Below are 18,772 nucleotides of genomic sequence, written 5' to 3'. Positions count from 1 at the left end.
TCCCTATAACCCAAATGCTTATTTACACAAGTTAAATTATACTGAGGCTAAGTGCAACATGGATCCTTCTGAACTAAGACAAAAAGATGAATACCTTTGAAGAACAGACAGGAAAATCAAAAAGCATTGAAATATTTTTATGTAAAAAAAGAAACGTTTTCTATAACTTGGCATACAACAGAGGTTAGTTCTTCCTGTGCTTAAACAGGAGAACCTAGTCTCATGTGTTCATCTTGTTCGTCAGAAAGCAGTCTTATTCTCTCTCTCAGTTTCTCTATTTCTTCCTCTTGCTGCCTCACCTTCTGTTGTAGGTTAGAAATAACCTGAAAATGAGAGTCAGTTTACTTAATTTATAGACAGGCAAGGATAAAGCCTTATTAACCTATCTGAATTGTGTTTACAATCCACTACAGCACCAGCTGTGCAGCACCACAGCTGTTCTGCATATTTGATACTACAACTTAATCCATGAACAAAAAAGCGTGGCAAGGAAAGGGGAAATGATAACAAGATTCTGCAGAGCTGATGAAAAGCTTCAGAAGTTTTTCTGACCTATAAAAACACCTCAAGCTGTACATAAATCAACTGTCCAGTCTTCATAAAGTTACTTATACTTAATGACCATTTATCTCATTTCACCAGAAACATTAATACAGTGGGCTAAATACTGTAATCAGAAAAAAAAGAGTCTCAATCACACAAGCCTCTTAAGTTAAAACAAAACCAAAAAAAAACCATAATACAGGCAGGGAAACAAAGGGCATTTTCCTTTTATATTTCTTCATCCTGTAAAGGTTGAGGTGATTGGCATAACTTACATGTTCTGTGGTATGAAATAGTTCACTTTCACGAAGCTGAGCAGCAGTTGGTCTTTCTGTAGCTCTCTGACTGGTGAGGAGTTTAACGTACTTAGCTTGAACAGGCCATTTTTTGTAGAAAGTATGAGGAATTTGGCCATTCCTTAAATGTGTAAGAACTTCTGTTCTTTCCATTTCTGTTCCAAATGGTTGGAAGAGTTCTAGCAGGATAACTCCCATGCTGTACATGTCTGACTGGTAATGGGGTGAAGAAAAAGTTCTGGGATAACTGGTATTTTTAATTACTTACTAGATTTCTTTTTCTCATAAAAAATTCACAATATGAAAAAGTTTCACAACAATGAAGTTTCATGATGGTATGAAAAGTATCATGACACTACTAAAGGCACACAAGTTAAAATCTATAGATTCCTCAAGATGATCTTAGACAAATAATTTTTGCATTAGTAGCAAACTAGAAGGCAAAGTTGAAATCCACGTTTCAACAAAAACATTAGAAGTAACAGTAGGAATATTCATGTGTTTACCAAATATTATGTATTTACCTACTGCAAGGCTTGGTTTATTCCTATTATCTATCATCATGTGATAGAAAAAATAGAAAAAAAAATACTCCCTACCTTGAAATCATAGTGAGATCCCTGCAGTTGTTCTGGCGAGGCATAGAGGCAAGTCCCCACGCCTGAAGTATGCATCAGTCCTTTAAAAAGGCAATTTAGACTTACTCAGCTAGCGTTACATTGTTACCATTTCACTTAAGAATTTAATACCTAATGGTTTTAACATCATAGAAACCCTACTAAGCTTTTTTTCTCTTACCATTTATCCTTTCTGTCTTAAACCACTGGTCTGCATCATCCCAAAGAAGGTCTTTGCAGGCTAATCCAAAGTCTCCTATTTTTACATGATGATCTGATCCATGTAGAAAGATATTTCTGGGCTACAAAACAAGACAGTATAAAATCTAAAATATATCTATATAAAGAATCATGAAATTTCAGCTGTTTCAAAGTCTGTAAAATCTAGTGCTTCACCAGTATAAGATAATAATTATTTAACACTTTCATTAGTGAGAGAAAAAGATAGTCATAGCTGATACCAAATTATGTGTTGGCAACACCATTTGGGCAGAAAGACCACATATGGAGGATCTAGAAAAAAAGGAAGGAAAGCAGAACAGGGAAAACAAAGATTTAGTGGAAAGATAAAGTACTAGCAGAAAATGGGAAATTTGCAGAACAGTAATGTTAATGGGAACAGGCAAGAGCGGACAGCAAATTAGACCAACTGATGTAGCAGGAAGGAGGACTAAATATCATCTTTGGGCTGGACATAATGTAAAACAAAATATACTTTTCTATACGATAAGCACAGCTGCAACATGCTGCTTGGTTCTGGAAGTTGCTATGGAAAAAAACATAGTGTAACAGACTTGAGTAGAGAGCACTGACTGGAAAAACTGAAATAGTTTTATCCGTATGTTTTGGCTTTAGGACCACTAAAGAGGAGAAATGCTAGCATTATGTATCTAGAAAAAAAGACATACTTGCCAGATAAAAGAAAACATAATACGAAATTACCGGTTTTACTTAGTCTATATCACAACGTTTCTGAGCTTAGGTATTTTTGGATGAGAAGTGAAAGCACTATTGCTTAGTACAGGGTTTTTTTTCTACTAAATAGAAATTAGCACTAGCAAGAAAGGCAACTTAAGCCTTTTTTTCATTCTTAAACTTTTGCTGGTTTTATAGTACTTTTAAGATGTTCTAAAATGTTATTTCAAAGCTATTCTAGAAGCAGACATCTCAAAGAATGACACTGTTCAAGTGTGAGATTCCAAATCCTCCATTTCTGATTATGGATTTTCATTACAAAAATTACAATTCCCTTGTCTATGAGTAACATAATCAAAGGAACCAGTAGGCCTGCCACTGTGTTCTCCTGTGAGCAGAGGAAATAAAATTCACGCCATGAAGAGCTATATGAAGTAATAATGGAAAATGACAGTAGCACTGTTAAAGCTTTACTAGCTGATCATCCTGTCAGTGAAACTGCGAGTGCTTGGAAGGACCCTTACACCTCATAGACCTGCTCTCCCTCCGGGTAACCATTTGTTCAGGATTATAATTTGTGATTAAAAATACTTCTAGATTAAGAAATGTTTCATTTTTTAAAAAACAAACAAAAGAGGGAAGGTCCCCACAGAGATAACTAGTTTAAAGACATACAAGAAAGGACAGGGATAAACGGTCAGCTTTCACAGTGAAGGTATCATCAGCTGGTTCTTGTATGAATCTCTGCTGAGAACTATGCTGAACAACATATTTGTAAATGGTTAGAAAAGGGAGGGTGAATGGCGAGATGACAAAGTTTGCTGGCAGTACCACATTATTCAGAGAAATAAAGATGAGGTCTGAATGCAAAGAACTGTGGAAGGATCTTGCAGTAAGTATAATGACAAAAGGAATTCAGTGCAAATAAACATGAAAATGTAAATGAAGGGAAAAACAATCCCAATTTTAACTATATAACAACTGTCTCTGAGTTGACTGTTACGGCTTAAGCATGGTAACAGGCAGCTCTAAAAATGACAATTTAATGCTCAATAGCAGTCCATAAACCAAACTGTACATTACCAATTATTGGGGGGAGAGGGAGATAAAGAAGAAAACATTGTGATACCATATGAATTAATACACTGCCAGCTTCAATGCAGTTCTGAGTCTCCTATCTCAAAAAGCACATAAGAGAACTGGAAAATTGTGCATAGATGGGAGACATGAATGCTGAAAATTTGGAATGGCTTCCACTCAAGGAATCACGGAATTTAAAACACAAGACACACTGTTAAGTTTAAAACAGATCTATTAAATCACACGTGGAATGGAATGGAAAAAGTGAGTAGGAAACATTATTCAGTATTTCTTCCAATAAATGAAATAGATGATATCAAATTAAATTATTGGTGGCAACTCAAAACTAAGGACATTCATCCGCACTCACAGCACACTTAAACTCTGGAGACATTGCTGCAGGATGACTAATTAACACTCACGTGAGTTTAAAAAAGACAAACTCTAGAAATATCTATAAATGGCTATTAAGTAAGATGCTACATATAGTTCAAGCAATCACATAAATTTGTTTCCCCAGAATGATAGTATACCTGACTTAATACAACATACGGTGGAATCCCATCTATTGATAATTTTGAATGTGAATTTTGGTTTACTTAATATAAACAGAAACCGTAAACAGAATTAGTAGTATCTGCTGACTCAGACACACAACACTAATCATTGTTGAATATATTTCTTACGCTGTAAACAGCCCTGCAGAGAAGGACTTGGGGATGCTAGTGGATGAAAAAATAGATATGAGCTGGCAACGTGCGCTCGCAGCCCAGAAAGCCAATCGTATCCTGGGCTGCATCAAAAGAAGCGTGGCCAGTGGGTCGAGGGAGGAGATTCTGCCCCTCTACTCCGCTCTGGTGAGACCCCGCCTGGAGTACTGCGTCCAGCTCTGGGGTCCCCAGCACAGGAAAGACATGGACCTGTTAGAGTAGGTCCAGAGGAGGGCCACGAAAATGATCAGAGGGCTGGAACACCCCTCCTATGAAGAAAGGCTGAAAGAGTTGGGGTTGTTCAGCCTGGAAAACAGAAGGCTCCAGGGAGACCTTACTGTGGCCTTTCAATACATAATGAAAGCTTACAAAAAAAGACAGAGAGATACTTTTTACCAGGGTTGGCAGTGACAGGATAAGAGGCAACAGTTTTACATTGAAAGACAGTAGATTTAGATTAGATAAAAGGAAGAAATTCTTCACTATGAGGGTGGTGAGGCACTGGAACAGGTTGCCCAGAGTTGTGGATGCCCCGTCACTGGAAGCGTTCAAGGCCAGGTTGGATGGGGCTTTGAGCAACCTGGTCTAGTGGAAGATGTCCCTGCCCACAGCAGGGGGGTTAGACTAGATGATCTTTAAAGGTCCCTTCCAACCCAAACCATTCTATGATTTTATGATCTAGAGGCCCAAGCACTGCCAGATTATGTCTGTATATACAGATGAGATGGAACTTCTGCTTGCTTACACTTCTGTGAGCTTCAGTGGCCTGAAGCTGAACTATGACGACTCATTTCTCATTCTATAAAACTAGGAAATAGAGGAACTGAAGGTATAACACCATCTTATGCATTCCTGCTGGGCACAAAGAAGCTGTGGTTAACAAATAAAAGTTAAACCAAGCTTCTCTTAGGTCATGGCAACTCATAAAATTTGTTCTGACAACAGAAGTTTTGGGACCTGTTACTATGTTACACCCTACCAGTCCAGAAGTAATTTTATCTTAATAACAAGAAATTAACTGAAAGCAATGTTTTATGTTACAGAAATAACAGGAGGCTGCCCAGCCCTTCAACTTCTCCTACTAAATTTGCTTAGTACTTACAGCTGGGACATCCATTTCGGACAAATTTCAGAGAAATCAACTAACTTCACAGCATAATACAGGAAAGTGTCTCTGTATCTTGCAAAATATAAAACGTCAGATAAATCCTGAAATGAATAATTACAAATATGTCTGTCTACTATGTTCAGGCCAACAATCTGATGATGCCTTTCCACCTATATCCATTCTTTTTGAGTATTATCTTAACTTAGGACACCAACAAGTCTGGCTGGACACTTCTTCACGTAGCTGCAGGGTCACTAAACACAGAGGTAGCAGCAACTTTAATCGCCTCTGGAGCAAACATTAACTTTGCCAGTCCAACTTGTGGAAGAACTGCCCTTCATGTTGCAGTGTGCAAAGCATCGTCTAAAGGAAACAGAATTTTAGGTGTTAAACAGATTGCATCCGTTTACTATTAGGTAATGGAGCCAACATAAATACCCAAGATCATGAAGGACGAACAGCTATTCATGAGGTCTGCTCAGGTGGCTGAAAGGAAATAGTTGATCTTCTGTTAGAGCCTAATGCAGACATGAAGAGTTTAACAAGAGATGGGCAATATCCACTCTTTTCATTTCTTCAACGCAGCTCAAATTTAAAAGACACAGCATTGTTGAATAAGTTGCTAAGCTTCTCATATCCACTGAAATAAGAGATAATCAAGGACACCTACCCACTTGGACTTCTGTTGTCAGAATTTCAAATGGTGAAAGACTTTCTTATAACATTATCACAGAAATTATTGTCTCTGCAAGATATTTGCAAAATCACTATTGTAAGAATATATGGTGAAAACAATGAGCACTGGCTCAAAAACAGGCTCCCAGTAACTGTATAGAATTCTTTATACAACTACCAGGACTTTGGACAATAAGGCCATGATGTTGCTAAACAGAAAAGCAAACTGAAAAACTGCTGAGCCTGAAACAGTTGGCAGAAAAATTAAAATTAATTCGGAAAGAAGATTGTGTGTTTTCAAGTAGTTCCAAGTTTCCATATGTGGAGTTTTAATAATCAAGACGATTTTTACATTAATTTCCTCATATAGCTACCACATCAGATGCGGAGAACCTCTGTAGGAAGTAGAGTAGGAAAATACGCATTCACTTCCTTGCTATTCGATTCTATCAGTTTAAGGGGGCGGGGGGTGAGCAAGATGTATCTACCTATGTCTCACATTTAAGCCAGCCAGTAAGTCAAAACCATTCTTATGATTGCGGTTCCAAAAAAACTTCAGAGGAACATATAAAAGGTGTCCTATTCTAATCATTCAAAGCACTATCTTTTTAAGTCTGCTCTTTGTTACTTTTAATAGGAATGAAACCAAAACTTTTTCACTAACATCACCTACAACTTCAGTCCCTTAGAGGAGATAGCAACCATTTTGAAAGAGAGCAATTACTTGCAACTGAGGGATTTTTTTTTTTTAAAAAAACAAGTAACTATAACTTGAACATATTTTCAAAAACTAACTGATATGCTGTCAGCGAATTGAGGCGTAGTCAAGGGGCTTTGCTTATTTTTATAATTGCCTAAAAGAAATTTTTTTTAGGTAATTAGGTAATTTAGGTCCTACCCTGGTTAAGGAAAGACCAAAACAAAACCAATCTGACCATCCCTGTTTAGGACAAGAAAATGGCTTCACAAAGGAGAAGACATTTCCAGAGCTTCATCATAATTCACTTGTAAGTTAATGTAATTGAGTACTATGCTTATAGTAAAGGAGGCATGGTACTGGTATAGAGGAGACAATGTATTTTTTCATATGTAACATAGCTAAATTCTTAAGAGCCCAGGTCATCTCAAATTTAACTATGAAGTTGCTTTCATTCTCCCATAATGTAAGTTATCTTTGTTTTCTTTAACCTCAAGTAATAATTCGATGAACTTACTTTAATGTCTCGATGCATCACTCCCATGCTGTGGATATAGCATACTCCTTCTAATAACTCTTGAAAAATTTTCATTGTCCAGCGGACATCCACAAGATGGTATGGACCTTAAAACAATTTAAAATCTAAATTATTTCAGCTGATTCTACTGAGTTATTTAAGTTTATGGTGGTATGTCCTGTTGAATTCTGTTTATTTATGATGTGGAAGACATTTTTAACAGAATGAGCATAGTTTAAAAATGGAATTTCCCATGCTTCTCCTAAGATAGTATTTTTTAAACAGCAAAAAGTCACTAACCTCAAAATTCCAAAAAGGAAAGTTCAGGGGACATGAACATGTGTCTGCCTGAAAAGATTCCTCCAAACCCCATCAGATAGTCATTTGATTATGAATTTAACAAACTCTTTACTTCCATGTAAGTGCTGAATTAGAATGAAAAATACAGTTCCAGATAAAATCATATTAATTTATGTAATGACATGTTGTCTGTATGGATTTGCACCCTTCCTTTTGGATCCTACTCCTTCTGCTGTTGTGCTACCCTCTGAAATTTCCAAATCTCCTCTGGCTGTCCTAAATAACCTTACCATCTCATTGTTTTTACCATTTCCCACCGTTATTATTTTATTAAACTACATTGTCTTCCTACTCTAATGACCCAGATCTAACATGTCTGTTGCCACTTTGAACACTCACCATTTACTCCTACTTGGGCTTCAGTTTCTTAACGTCTAACCTATGATAGCATTAACCTTTCCTCTCCTGTCACCTGTGAAAATATGTGAAAAGGGCGTTTTGCAAGGTCAAATGCCCTTGTAATTCTGTCATTCCCTGACCAGGAATGTGATCTTTTAGCTTATGAAAGCTAAAAAGACTATGATTACAGGAGAGATTAGTGGAAGTCATCTGATAGTTAGCTGGTAAGCCTAAGGTTTACTCCATGAAGAGAACAACAGATTTATCTTAATAGTGATTAAAACTAAGATGAAACATTAATCATACAGTTTATATCTTACAATCTGTTAAGCATATGCTTTTTTTATACAACCACCCCAGAGAAAGGAACATGTCTCTAATGCTTTAAGAGCATTAGTCTTGTTCTTCCAAATGTCAACAATTATTGAAGACGGCTTGGTATCAGAGCGTGAGAACTCCTCTGGCCACTCAAGCAAAGTAAATGTTAGATTCTTTAGACCAACGACAAATCAGCCTGTGTAGGAGTTTTGACTCTTAAGAACAAACTTAAAAGCTTTTAAGTATGTTGTAACCTGTCTGGAACAAAAAATTATTTACATTTTCCACAGCAGATAAATTAGCCTGTGAAGAGCTTGTAGCAGCAAGACTACTACCAAAGCAAAATTTCAGCTATTTAAACAGCTTACTGAGAAAAAGCAGATTCTGTCAATAAAAAACTCTATTCCAAATAAGTAGTATTGCCCAGGCACAGATCTCTCCAGGTAACAACTATGCCTCACGCATACATTCATTCTTTTTTTGAAGAGTTGTCTACAACTTATGAACTGAAACCTCTTTTACCAACATCTATCATACAAAGATTCAATACTAGCCACTAAATGATTAAGTGAATAAAGAATCTAATGAAGAAGATCCATATTATAAGCTGCTGAAGTAAAACATAAAATCAGGCAACGGGACTTCCAATTAGGAAAAAAGAAATATTTGCTTTATAATGAATAAGTAAATTCTTAAGACAGTGATGAATCTTACTGGAAGTTTCCTCTGTTCTCTCGTTGCATTTTTTATTACGGTCAACAATCCAATCCCACAAGGATATTTCACACAACTGCATTTGTATATGAAGCATCAAACGATACTCCACCTAACAGAAAAATAATGGTCCATGATTTTGCCACTGTAATATGAACAGTATTTCCTTAGTTATTTTCTTTAAAGCTAATAAAAACAAAATGTTTTTTAAACTAAAAAAAAACAGTGAGATACCAAAATGACATAAAATACAGTATTACTAATCTACTGTATTCAAGAAGCAGATGCAAGAACGCTATCTAGTTTGGGTTTTTTTTTTCCTTGTTCCTCAAATTTTAATAATTGTTATATGATAAAAGCTACAAAACAGCCAGCTACATACTTTAATATTCAAATTAGAGTTTAAAAGCTTTTAGACATACTGAACAGAGGTTCATTCTGGCTTAAGAAAATAGTGTAAATTAACATAAAATAGCAAAAAAATTCAACCTCTTGATATGGAATTTTATGATTTATTAACATGAATGTGTAACTTCATACTCAGTTTCTGATAATGTACTAGTTCATCTGATAACCTGGACAACTCAAGCAAACACCTTTAAAATCTTGGATTTCTTGCAAGAGGGAACTCCAAATGATAGCAAAAGCTTGAAGCATTCCAGAGCTGGCTGTGTTATACAAAACATTTCAGCAGTATGAATGCCAACAAAGTTTTAGAAACACAGGCAGAGCGGTGATTCCCTGCCCAAACCTGCTTCTCTCTTTTTCATATGTAATCCTACACTGTATAGGCACCACATTACATACCTAGACACTTTGATCAATAATATCTGAATTAGCCATCATTACTGAATGCTGAAGATTTTCAAGTTTGATGTGGTTTTTTTTTTTTATGCAGGAGTAGTACTTTTTATTCATGTAGGTACTTTGAAAGGACCCAAGATGACTAACACATGAAAACTTTCTTGTATGCTGAGTTTTGCCAGCTCCTCTGGTCAGCTTCCTCGTAATGGTGTTACCCTCTTAAGTAAAAATTGTCTGTATTTTTGACTCTAATTGCAGTCATTTCATTTTTTTAAATTTATCATTGTAAATCATTCCTCTGTCTACCAAACTCTACTTTACAAACATCATTAAATTAGACAGCAGTTAAGTGTATTTAAAGAGAACTGTATTTACCTCAAACTCTCCACAGAGAGCTACATCATTCTTGGAGCATTCTTCAGTGCAGCACTTACTTCCAGTGCTAGCATCTTGATCCAGACTAGAATGAGGTCCCCGTGCTGAATGATTTTTCACATCAGTTGATCTACTGCTAACACTACTTACAGAGTCTCCTTGTAATTCTATGGATAATTCAAATTTATTTGGTTTCATACACTCTTTACTATTGCTGTTTGTAAAATCATTCCTTAAATCCATATTCTGCATTAATTCACTATCCAGACTTCCAGGACTGGTACAGGACTTCTTTTCTTGTGAAGTAAGGTCAGCAAAGATAATTGAACTACCACTTTCCACACTCTGAATGTAACAGCGATCACTGAAAATAATAAAGTAAGGGAGAGAAATCAAAATATGTACATAGTTTTATATCATCTATTTGTGACACACCATTCTGAAAACTTTTTTTTTTCTCCAATTGCAAACTGCATTCCAGAGTAAGAGTTCAGCTGCTTCCCCATATAAAACTTTAGGATTACATAATTGGCAGCGTAGGCTCCAGCCTTTTTAATACCTTCCCCCCAGCAGGTATTCCTGACAGCTGACCCAGACAGCTCATAGATACGTATAGCACGAGGTCACAGCATTCACTGTACTGAAGGATGATGGATCTCCATTCTTTTAAACTTAGGAAGTTACACTGCATTTCTCATAGGACTCTATCTCCTTATTGAAAGGACTAATCAACACTTCTGAGAAACAGAAGGCCCCATCGTTCTAATAAGACTCCACAGTACTAATCAGTGTTGCTGATTGGCACAGAACTTTTGAAGTAAACTTGAAGCCCAGTACTACATTCAGGCACTCAGAAACTGACAGATCCAAAGAAGGCAGAAGTATCCAGTAATACTCTTCAGCTTATGCAACCGGAAGAGAAACAATGACAAGGATAATTAAGACTTTTTTTGGTTATAATTTGGAAGCAAAAAAGCACAATATATGCTGAATTCTGTACTCTTTTAACGTTACTTTAAAAAGCCTTATGTTAAAGCCAAATAAATGTTATCATTGAGATTTATAACACTTACTTGCCACTCTCTTGCTTCAAAGATAATGGTTGAAACCCCGTTATTGTTTTATCTATTGGATGAAAAGATAAATATGGTATTTTACAAAACAAAGCATGCATATATGTACTATAAATTAACACTTAAGCTACAACAGCTTATTGAATTTAACTTCATTACCTGTAGATATCTTTTTCTCTATTTCTGCTGCTGCAAAAGGTGTTTCTTAGTCTATTAAGAAGCAACCCTAATATGTTTTTCATTTTTCTTTAATTGAAAAGAAAATACATGTTGTACAAGGTCACTGAAAGGGTTGTACATATTATTTACAACTCTCTCATACATTCACCTAGATTTCACCTTTAAGAAGTTAGCCTGTTCAAAATTAGGGCTTATAATGTACATGATAATACAGTTAAAGAAACAACTCCACAATGCACCATCCTTTGCATCACCCTGCTGCTGTTTTGAAGACACCTGATATTTTTGAAATAATTTTCATTAAAATTGTATATTTATGTGAAAAAGCAGTTTGTTTCAGCACACAGAAGCAAATATGAAACACCAATCTTGTAAGCCAAGGAAAACCATTAAGTACCACAGGACCTACCTATAGATCTCATTATGTACTTAACATTATCACCATTAAATACTTGTTAAGTACTCCTAGCACTAAAAAGTTACATCCTTTGAGATTATTAGTATCACTGGTTAAAAAATCTTGTCTGTTTTACTACGCTATGAACTTCCTATGCATTTTCTTTTGTGCTTATAGCTGAGTGGGCGTGAAGTCACTGACTTGGAAAGCAATAAAGTCATACAGAGTATAAGCAAACCTCCCACTAAGAAAGGATCAAAAGATTTAACTGCTAAAGGCATTCCGGAAAAGGACAAGGAAGAAAGGGACCAATGGATTAGGGGTACAAAGGGACCAAAGTGTGGGAAAAGCCGTGAACAGAGAAACTGAAGAGGAAAAAAAAAGGGGGCAGGGAAGAAGGTGCAAAATGACTATAAAAGTAGATAAATTCTCAACAATTACAGACAGTAGCAGATACCCAAAAAACCAGATTGCTCTGTCACTGAAGAACTATGAAACACAATTCATCAAATTCAAAAACTCTCCTGTGGAAAGCAAAATAAGAGGGAATCTTTTTTTTTTTTTTTGCCATTAAAGTATTTATTTCCAGGTTCTTTCAGTATTTCTAAACTCTTTTCCAGATAAGAAGAGAAGCATAGTGGGAAATTTATCCTAGTTTTGCTACAACTTTGAGATTTCAAAACATAGTAGCAAATTTGTGGTTTTTTTTCTCCTATTCATCACTTTTCCCCCAATATCTGAAGTGTCTCACCCCAGTATTCATTCTTCCCCTTGTCAATTCACTACTTTTTGTGTTAAAAGGTTTTCACTGCATTCCACTGAACTTCACACAACATTAAAATCCTCCTCATATATTACCAGAAGTGAAGCTAATACTTCCACAGTTCCAACTCCATCATTAAGTAACAGATAAGTTATTAGGCAAGAGATTGAAGTCCACAGAGGGACATGAAGACCTGGTGGTCACCTGTAGTTTGCTTTTTTTTGGTTGTTTTAAGGAGGGGAAAAAAACAGTTATTTTATCAGAGAAGTAATACTCTCCTGCAAATAATACTACAGAGGTTATAAGCAGGACGCAAGCAAGAATTACACAATACGCTGTACTTTCCTTTTGGGTGTACTGTTTGAACTTGTTCCATCCAAGCAGTGTGATAGCCTACAATATTAGGATGCTGCAGCCCAGCCAGCACTTTAACTTCTCGTAGTACCTAAAAAGATCAAAAAGAAACAGTATGACTGTCCTTCATTCTGAGTGCTTAGTAAACCCAGAAGATGAAAAATAACAGTTTCTGACAGAGAAAGAACAGATAAAATTATTACAGTAGTGGACAAAATTTGGAAGCTTTAAAACAAATTATGATTTTCATAGTTGCAGAGATGATCAAATTCAAGTTAATAATATGCTTCTTTTAATGGACTTGAATACCTCTCATTTACTTTTTTCTACTAGGTATTGATAAGTCAAATCTTTAGAAACTCAATATGCATAAAAAACGTTATTAACGTTTTTGTTATTTTGAGAAATATTAACTGCATTACTAAACTAAATCAGAAACAGCTAGAGCAGGAAGTTAAAACAGAGATGAAACACAGGAAAAAGAATACCTTCATGCAATCTCTTCTTGTAGCCTTCTTAATATTAATTTTTTTGACAGCATAGAACTGACCATCTAACTTGTTTCTGACCTGAAAACAATTGCAATAGGATAAAATTAGATGTTAATGTGTTTAGATCAAGGAATTATTAAATCCTTTAGAACCAACTATTTTCTAAATATTAATTTCTGCACTCCATTAAGATAACCTCTCATCCATATCAGAGAATGAAACTGGGATTAGGCCCCAGCTGTCTAAGATAAGGATACTCTACTTTTGCATTCTTCCAGGACTGCAAACATCTAATTCAATCAATACATAGCTTTACAGCTATCTTTCCATCAATAAAAAAATGCTGATAGGTCCTGATAACTGCTTAAACAAGTTCTCAATAAATCCGAGACCGCAACTGTCATTTACACATACCACTTAGGGAACCTTAGGCTGGCCATACGCTACAAGTATTTAATAAAATTCAACATCGGGTTGGACAGTTTACATTCATATTAAGGCTGCTTTTTTTTCAAGCAGTCACACTTGGAACATTGGGGTGTGCAGACTAATCAGTTCCTGTGGCTGTTTTAAGTCAATATATCACAATACTTCACACGAGAAATAAGGAGTTTTCATTCACTTTAAAAGGGGTCAAAATACACAAAGTAAAACATCTGATATATCCTGCTTCTGACAAACAGAAAACAGAAACGACAACCGAACATCTTTTGAAATGAAATGCCAACATCCTTCATATGTGCAGGTTTACACCTGTTTTATTGGAAAATGAGTATATTTGTTTTTCCGTTAGAAAAATAAACAAAACAGCAACTCTAAATTTCAAAGAAAAACTAGATATAAACTAATCAGTTATAAATGGAAGGTAAAGAATACCTTGTATACTTTACCGTATCCTCCTTTTCCTAGCCTTGCAACCTCATCAAATTCATTCAAGTATCGTGAAGTCTGTGCTTCAAAGAGAATTTCTTTTTCCCTAATCAAAAAAGATAGGCTGCATTAAACTAAATTACAACTTAAAAGTAAGATATTATATAGGTTACAGGTGTACACAATCTAGAAATACTATTTACATTATGAAAAGAAGAAGAAAATACTTTGACATTACCATACTGAATACTGAAAACCAGCAGACTGCAACAGCATGCACGTGTGCTACAAATCCACACTGTATGTTAACAGAAGTATTAAAATGATTTCTTTAAGTTTATGCGTGATAAATCTTCTTTTCCTGAATGGTGACACTAACCGTGAGAGTTGTACTGAAGAAGCAATTTCCACCAGATCGTTTTGAGAGTTTGGAGAAATTTTCATTTTTTTTTCTATGTTTCAGAGCCAAAATTTGAAATGCAGTGTTAATTAAATTCAGAGTGGAGCACAGAACTTTAGGGAGGGAGTTAAGTTTAACATTTCTAAATGCTTTGAATACATACCCAATTGCATGAGAATCTCCATTATCAAGTTCCTATGAAACAACAAAATCCAACATAAAAACATGCCATACAGAATAACAGGTCTACCATGCCATTGGCACAGACAGCTTAATCAAAATAGAAATTACAACTATGTTCTTAGAAGAAAATGAGGTTACTGATAGCCATTCACATTCTGCAGAGAGCTTCACCAAATTAAAGTATTATTATCCCACCAGTAATCTGCTAACATCTCTCTGCTGGAGAGATTACTGCCCTTTTAGAGTTCTGCTGGCAAACAGGATAAAATGAGGGCTCTAAAATGTGCTTAAGACAAAATTAACTAGCTTAGTTCAAGCAGCGAGATAAGCAAACTGATTCAGCCTGAAGCACATAACGCAGTATACAAATTATGTCCTCCACTAATATAAATACAAGGGTGTCAACATCATCAACTGGAACAGTTAAAAGTTGAAAATGGATGTCTCTCCGTTGTCGAAAAAAGCTGTAGCAATACTTAAAACACCTTGCCTGTGTTTATAAAGATTTTTTTAAACATTTTTTTATTATTATTTAATAAGGAACAAAATGTTCCTGGCTTCACAAGCTTTGATTTGCACCTATAGAACTAGAACATGCCATCCCAAACAGCTAAGGTAAAATGGGAGTACCATTTTGTGTAATTATTGAAAAGACCCAATCCAATATTAAAAGAACCCCCAAACAAAAGCTTCTTTGGATGCAATGATGTGTTAATTCCTTAATGCAGAGCTTGCCAAAGAAATTTAACAAAGCTTACCCCATTAAGTATTTGTCGATTAGCTGCTTTCATTAGTTCAGTAATAGCTCTATTATGCTGCAGTCTTACAGTACTAAATTCATCACAGAAGGCAAAAGGAGAGAGCAACCCTGTTCTTGTGAAAGCCTGACGAAGCACTGTACAAAGGAACAAAGAAAGGTCACATTAAATAAAGCCTGTCAATAAGACCATGTAAACAGTTGTTGTTTTTTAAAGGAGAAGCTTTATTTGAAAGATAGTGCATCTGAAAAAATGAACAGTAACTCCTACTCTAATGCCTTTGCCTATACTCTTAGCAATAAAAAATGATTAAATCCAAACTAGAGCTGCTCTGTGGGAATCCCTTTGCATAATACAGTTATTTGCCTTACCTTTCATGGTCACAACTGCACCTCCTCTTCTTCCTCATCTCAGCAGATGAATTATACAAACATCCACCCATTCACCTACTTGTTACCCTTGGACTAATTTTGATCAGTGAAAAGAGAAATTCAAAGCATGTTCACAGTTATGAGGACATGTTTATAATAAAAAGTGGTAATGTCAAGATTTTCTAATTCACATACAAACTCACATATTTGTGCACATACTCATAGCAGAGAATGAAGTCACTCCCTTCCATCCCCCCCAAAGCACCACATCTTTCTCAGTTGAAGTAAAACAACGCTGTGGTAAACAAAAACCTAATAAATACTGGAGACCGGTGCAACTGTGAAGGTGCTACAAAAATGTACTTAAAAGTTTAGGAGTTCCAAGGTCTTAAAACAAACTTGCTCATAAGAGTTTTTTTAAGATGTTTCTTTGGTACCAGTATTTCAAAAATTTTGCTACACAAGCTTTATGGACACAGTTACACACACCAAAAAAGTGGGAAAAACCCACCCTTGCCAACATGAATATACCAGCCAAAACCACAACACAGATACGATTACTTCAATATGTTTTTCTTTTATTCATCAGATTTATTCCACCTGGGAAACTGGTTTAAACTATACCAACGGAGGAACGTCATTCTCCATAGAAGTACACTGGGAAGCCAAGCAGCTACAGACTTTGGAAGATGCCCAGGTTGGTTTTTTTTGTTCCTCTCCCAAAAGGAGGAAATTTCATTGGGGTTTTTTCCTGGTATTTTTGGTTTTGATAGAGATAATTGTAAGACCCAGGGCCAAATATCTATATCAGACTTCAAGAACAAAAAAATGACAGTTGTCTGCACTGTTGTTATTCGATGCTATAAATGGCTTCAATTTTAAGTATGAGCAATATATTAGATTTTATTTGCTACAACCATGTATAGTAAGAAGAAAACCTTGGAGATTGTTTCTCAAATGCATTAAGCATGTGCCTAAATGAACAAAATACCTAAGATAAGTCACATACCAAAAAGACAGATTTCAAAAGAAACACTTCACACCTAAAAATGCGAGTTCCCTGAGTTGTATCAAAAGACTTTAGGGGAAAATAAAGGACTTACAAAGGTATTTACTCTGATTTTCACAGACCATAATTTTGAAAGATTTAGTGAAGACTAAGCTACAACTATTTCTTGATAAATATTTTTATTAAATTCCTCTTCTATCTGTGTTTTTAGATCAGATTTAACAGTTAGATAATGTACCCTGCTACCCTTCTCATGATACAACTCACATGATTTAGGTGGAACAGAACTGTCTGATCTTTGCATCTACGACAATATTCTGTTACTGTTTTCAAAAATAAGACAGGTCCTCATCCCCAATTAAATTGATTCAGGGTATTCATCCTCTTCTCAGAATTATTCTTGACCTAATGGGATGGATGAGCTGTCCCAACACAGCTTTGTATTGATATTACACTGTAATTCTGCACAGAAGAATCTGGCATATGTTGCAGTAAGGCAGTTTAAGAGACAGGAAAGAACTACTCTTACTAACTTCGGAACAAACACCTCGAATGAACAGGGTTGTGCGTGTACATGTGGCAGAGATGCTCCAGCAGCGACACAAGCAGCAGCTGGTTTTGGATGGTCGAAGTGAAATTCACAAACTTTTGCGACCCGTTTGCAACTCGCAGCTCCGCCGGCACATCCGATTCTGGAAAAGGACAGTCAGACGAATGAACTTAGGTCTCTGTATATGCCTATTTACCAAAACATCAAAACCACTTACGAACCCACACAGCTTCAGCACAACCCTGGCTCACAAAAAGGCACCTCACGAGCTGCCACTGAGCGAGAAGCTTAAGACACTAATTAGGAACCTAATTATAATTTATTTTTATAAGTGCATATAAAAGAAGCTAACCGGAGAGGACGAGGCTCTCCCCGAGGGAGGGGAGCTCCCACAGCGGCCGCACGGCAGGGCGCGCTGCCAAGGGCCTGCCCGCTCTTGCATCACCCCCCGCGGCTGCCGCTTCCTCGAGGCGATGGGGAAGGAAGGGCAGGAGGATGGCGGCGGTTCTACCCTCCGTCCCACCCTGCCAACCGGGGGGAGCCGGCGGCCTCGCCGCCACCCGCGGGAAGGGGGGGCCCTCCCCGCTGCCCCACACCTCCCGCAAAGGACAGGGCTGCCCCCGCTTACCGTCAAAGCGCGGCTCCGGGCTCTCCTCAGGAAACTCGATGGCGGGCGGCGGCGTGCGGGGGGCCGCGGCCCTCGGCGGGAACCCGCCCCGCCACATGCCGGGCGCTGGGGTCCCGGCCTTCGCTCCGGCCGGCGGGGCCTGCCCGCCTCCCTGTGGGCGGCCCTGAGGGCCGGGCCAGCGTTTATGGCCGCTCTTTGAGCTCAGAGCAATAAAACATTAACCGGAGGTACAAATCGGAGCGGGGTAAACACGGCCCGGAAGGCAGAGACGAGCGGGAAGGCTACGGCCGAGGAAGGGTCTCGAACCGGAGCTTCCCGGTGGGAAGCTGAGGCGTCCCCTCACGCAGCGGGGCTGGCGGAGACCCCTTACCTCCGCGCGGGGCTGTGGCTCCCCGCATCGCCCGCGAAGCGCCCGGCGGGGCCCCCAGGCCCGCGCCGCCCCCTCAGCCCCGCGGGAGCCCCCTGGTCGCGGCGCCTCCGGCCCCTCGCCCTGACCGGGGGTCGCCGAGCCCCCTCTAGCGGCTCCCGGCAGCGGCACAGGGGCGGTGCTGGTCCCCGTGTGACCCGGAGGAGCTCGCTTCTCCCCCCCGCCGCCGCCGCCGCCTCCTTTCCTCCCCCCGCCCGCTTGCCCGGCCGGCGCCGGGCCCCGGATGCAAGAGGCCGGCGGAGGGACGTCA

At 37.8% G+C, this 18,772-nt stretch overlaps 1 protein-coding gene across 2 annotated transcripts; it reads right to left on the bottom strand.

The window, feature by feature from the left end:
* Positions 1–122: 122 nt before the first annotated feature.
* On the bottom strand, positions 123–18,452 carry EIF2AK1 (eukaryotic translation initiation factor 2 alpha kinase 1). Of its 2 annotated transcripts, XM_075165196.1 has the most exons (15): positions 18,096–18,452; positions 17,451–17,609; positions 15,538–15,674; positions 14,760–14,791; positions 14,203–14,302; positions 13,324–13,404; positions 12,829–12,926; positions 11,142–11,195; positions 10,069–10,432; positions 8,890–9,001; positions 7,159–7,265; positions 1,638–1,758; positions 1,439–1,518; positions 819–1,052; positions 123–323 (listed from the first exon to the last, which is right to left on the bottom strand). In XM_075165196.1, the coding sequence occupies exons 1-15, from the start codon at positions 18,190–18,192 to the stop codon at positions 201–203; spliced, it is 1,899 nt and encodes a 632-aa protein (XP_075021297.1). In that variant the 5' UTR covers positions 18,193–18,452; the 3' UTR covers positions 123–200. The 2 variants fall into 2 exon arrangements, with proteins under 2 accessions (XP_075021297.1, XP_075021296.1); XM_075165195.1 differs by lacking the exons at positions 17,451–17,609; positions 18,096–18,452 and adding an exon at positions 15,909–15,989.
* Positions 18,453–18,772: the final 320 nt, after the last annotated feature.

This window comes from Calonectris borealis, chromosome 16, assembly GCF_964195595.1.
Source record: "Calonectris borealis chromosome 16, bCalBor7.hap1.2, whole genome shotgun sequence".
Classification (NCBI taxonomy): domain Eukaryota; kingdom Metazoa; phylum Chordata; class Aves; order Procellariiformes; family Procellariidae; genus Calonectris; species Calonectris borealis.
Note: the sequence above shows the minus strand (reverse complement) of the source record. Positions and strands in the feature narration are given on the sequence as shown.